Source organism: Atta colombica, unplaced genomic scaffold, assembly GCF_001594045.1.
Source record: "Atta colombica isolate Treedump-2 unplaced genomic scaffold, Acol1.0 scaffold109, whole genome shotgun sequence".
Taxonomy (NCBI): Eukaryota; Metazoa; Arthropoda; class Insecta; order Hymenoptera; family Formicidae; genus Atta; species Atta colombica.
Window position 1 is genome coordinate 450,860 of NW_017259194.1, and position 1,818 is coordinate 452,677.

At 25.2% G+C, this 1,818-nt stretch overlaps 1 protein-coding gene across 1 annotated transcript in view; it reads left to right on the forward strand.

The window, feature by feature from the left end:
- LOC108693510 (protein-methionine sulfoxide oxidase Mical) overlaps positions 1 to 1,779 on the forward strand; it is a 26,382-nt gene extending 24,603 nt beyond the window's left edge. Inside the window, exons 23-27 of the mRNA XM_018202509.1 lie at positions 1 to 110; positions 244 to 353; positions 619 to 792; positions 1,015 to 1,129; positions 1,626 to 1,779. The exon at positions 1 to 110 is cut by the window's left edge and continues 21 nt beyond it. Of these exons, the coding sequence (XP_018057998.1) occupies positions 1 to 110; positions 244 to 353; positions 619 to 792; positions 1,015 to 1,129; positions 1,626 to 1,722 (606 nt within the window). The 3' untranslated portion in view covers positions 1,723 to 1,779. The remainder of the gene's footprint in view (positions 111 to 243; positions 354 to 618; positions 793 to 1,014; positions 1,130 to 1,625) is intronic.
- Positions 1,780 to 1,818: the final 39 nt, after the last annotated feature.

Sequence of the window (1,818 nt, forward strand, 5' to 3'; positions counted from 1 at the left end):
TTATCAGCGTCATGCATACAAAAAGTTACGACAGCTGAAGAATCATGCAATAGTGTTTCTCGTAAATTGAAGACTGCTAAAAAAATAACTAGGCAAGCACAATTAAAAAGGTAAGGCATAATATACTTGTATTGTATTATATTTAAATAAAGAGAACATGCTAAGACAAATTTGAGCATACTTATATATGCTTGTAGTGCAGTTTTAATTTGAAAATTCTGCTAAATTAAATACATTTTAAAGATTACGAATGGCCCAAGAAATACAAAGGAAACTAGAAGAAACTGAAGTAAAACAAAAGGAATTAGAAAGCCGAGGCGTAAGTGTCGAAAAAGCGCTGCGTGGTGAAGGAGGTAATACAATATTATTTACATATGTATAGATCCTTTCAAGTTTTTAATATTTAATCTTCGTTATTATACCTTAAAATTAGAATATAATATTCTGCTTATATATCTAATTTACTATTACTGTAATTTCTAATTCATTCTATTTGATTTATTTATCGATCTTTAATTGTTTTTAATTAAAAAAAACAATTGATACATATTAATTATTAAAATGAATATTTTATATATGTGTAAGGAAAAAAATATAATATTAAATAATTTAATTTAGATTCTTCCAATCGTGAAGAAGCTGATTTGCTTAGGGAATGGTTTGATTTAATGAAAGAACGTACGGAATTGCGTAGATATGAAAAGGAACTTCTAGTGCGTGCGCAAGAAGTTCAATTGGAAGATCGTCATGAACGATTGCAACAAGAATTGCGTGAACGTTTAGCTGACGATGGTAAATATTTCCAAATTTTCTAATTACTAATTTATTATTTTATGATAATTATTAGAATTTATCGAACATTAAATATTCTATTAAAAACCATACAAAATGTTAAAAATGACATATTTAAAAACTACTAACATATTATTATCAGCGAAAAATTTTTAGATTACAATGTATATGTAACATACAACAGTTTTATTAATTATAATATATTGTAATATATTTTCACAGATGATAAAAAGACCAGTGATGATGTTAAAAAGGAAGGAGAAATCTTAACGGAAATGTTAGAGATAGTAGCAAAAAGGGATTCTTTAATCGCTCTATTAGAAGAAGAACGACAAAGGTGGTGTAAATCATCATGTTTGATGCACATATCACTTCTACAAATGCATGTTATGTCCATATTTTTATTTTCTCTCACAAATCTGAGTATTTATCCTACATTTTCAAATTATCAACTATTTTATTTGTTTATATTTTTTTCAATTCATATAGTGGAAATATTAATTAATTATTGTCAGAAATCGTTAATAGCTCTTTATACAGATTTTTTAATAATGTTGTGTATTTTTTTGAGCTTTTTGAAAAAATAAAGATGCAAAAAGTTATATATTATGATTTATTCGTATTATGTAAAAAGAAGAAATAAGCTAATAATGAATGTTTAAGAATGTTTAAAATTTCTTTTTTAATCTAAAGTTTCTCTTTAATAGAAGCTAGATCAAGTGTAAATGTTTTTGAAGGAAAATGATTGGACTAAATAAATTTTTGTGAATATACCGTTTTAACAAATTATTATTTTTCTAAAATTAATACAAATATATTTATTTTTCTTTTAGATATCAAAACGAAGATCGTGATCTCGAAGCTCAAATGTTGGCTAAAGGCCTGAGATTAACGCCAATTAAGAAATGTGGTCCTAAATATTCAGTCTAAAAAAGATACGCTTCTGTACATATATTCTCCGCTACAATTTTTATTGCATGATAACACCAGAAGAAAATTTTATATGTATATATATATATATATATA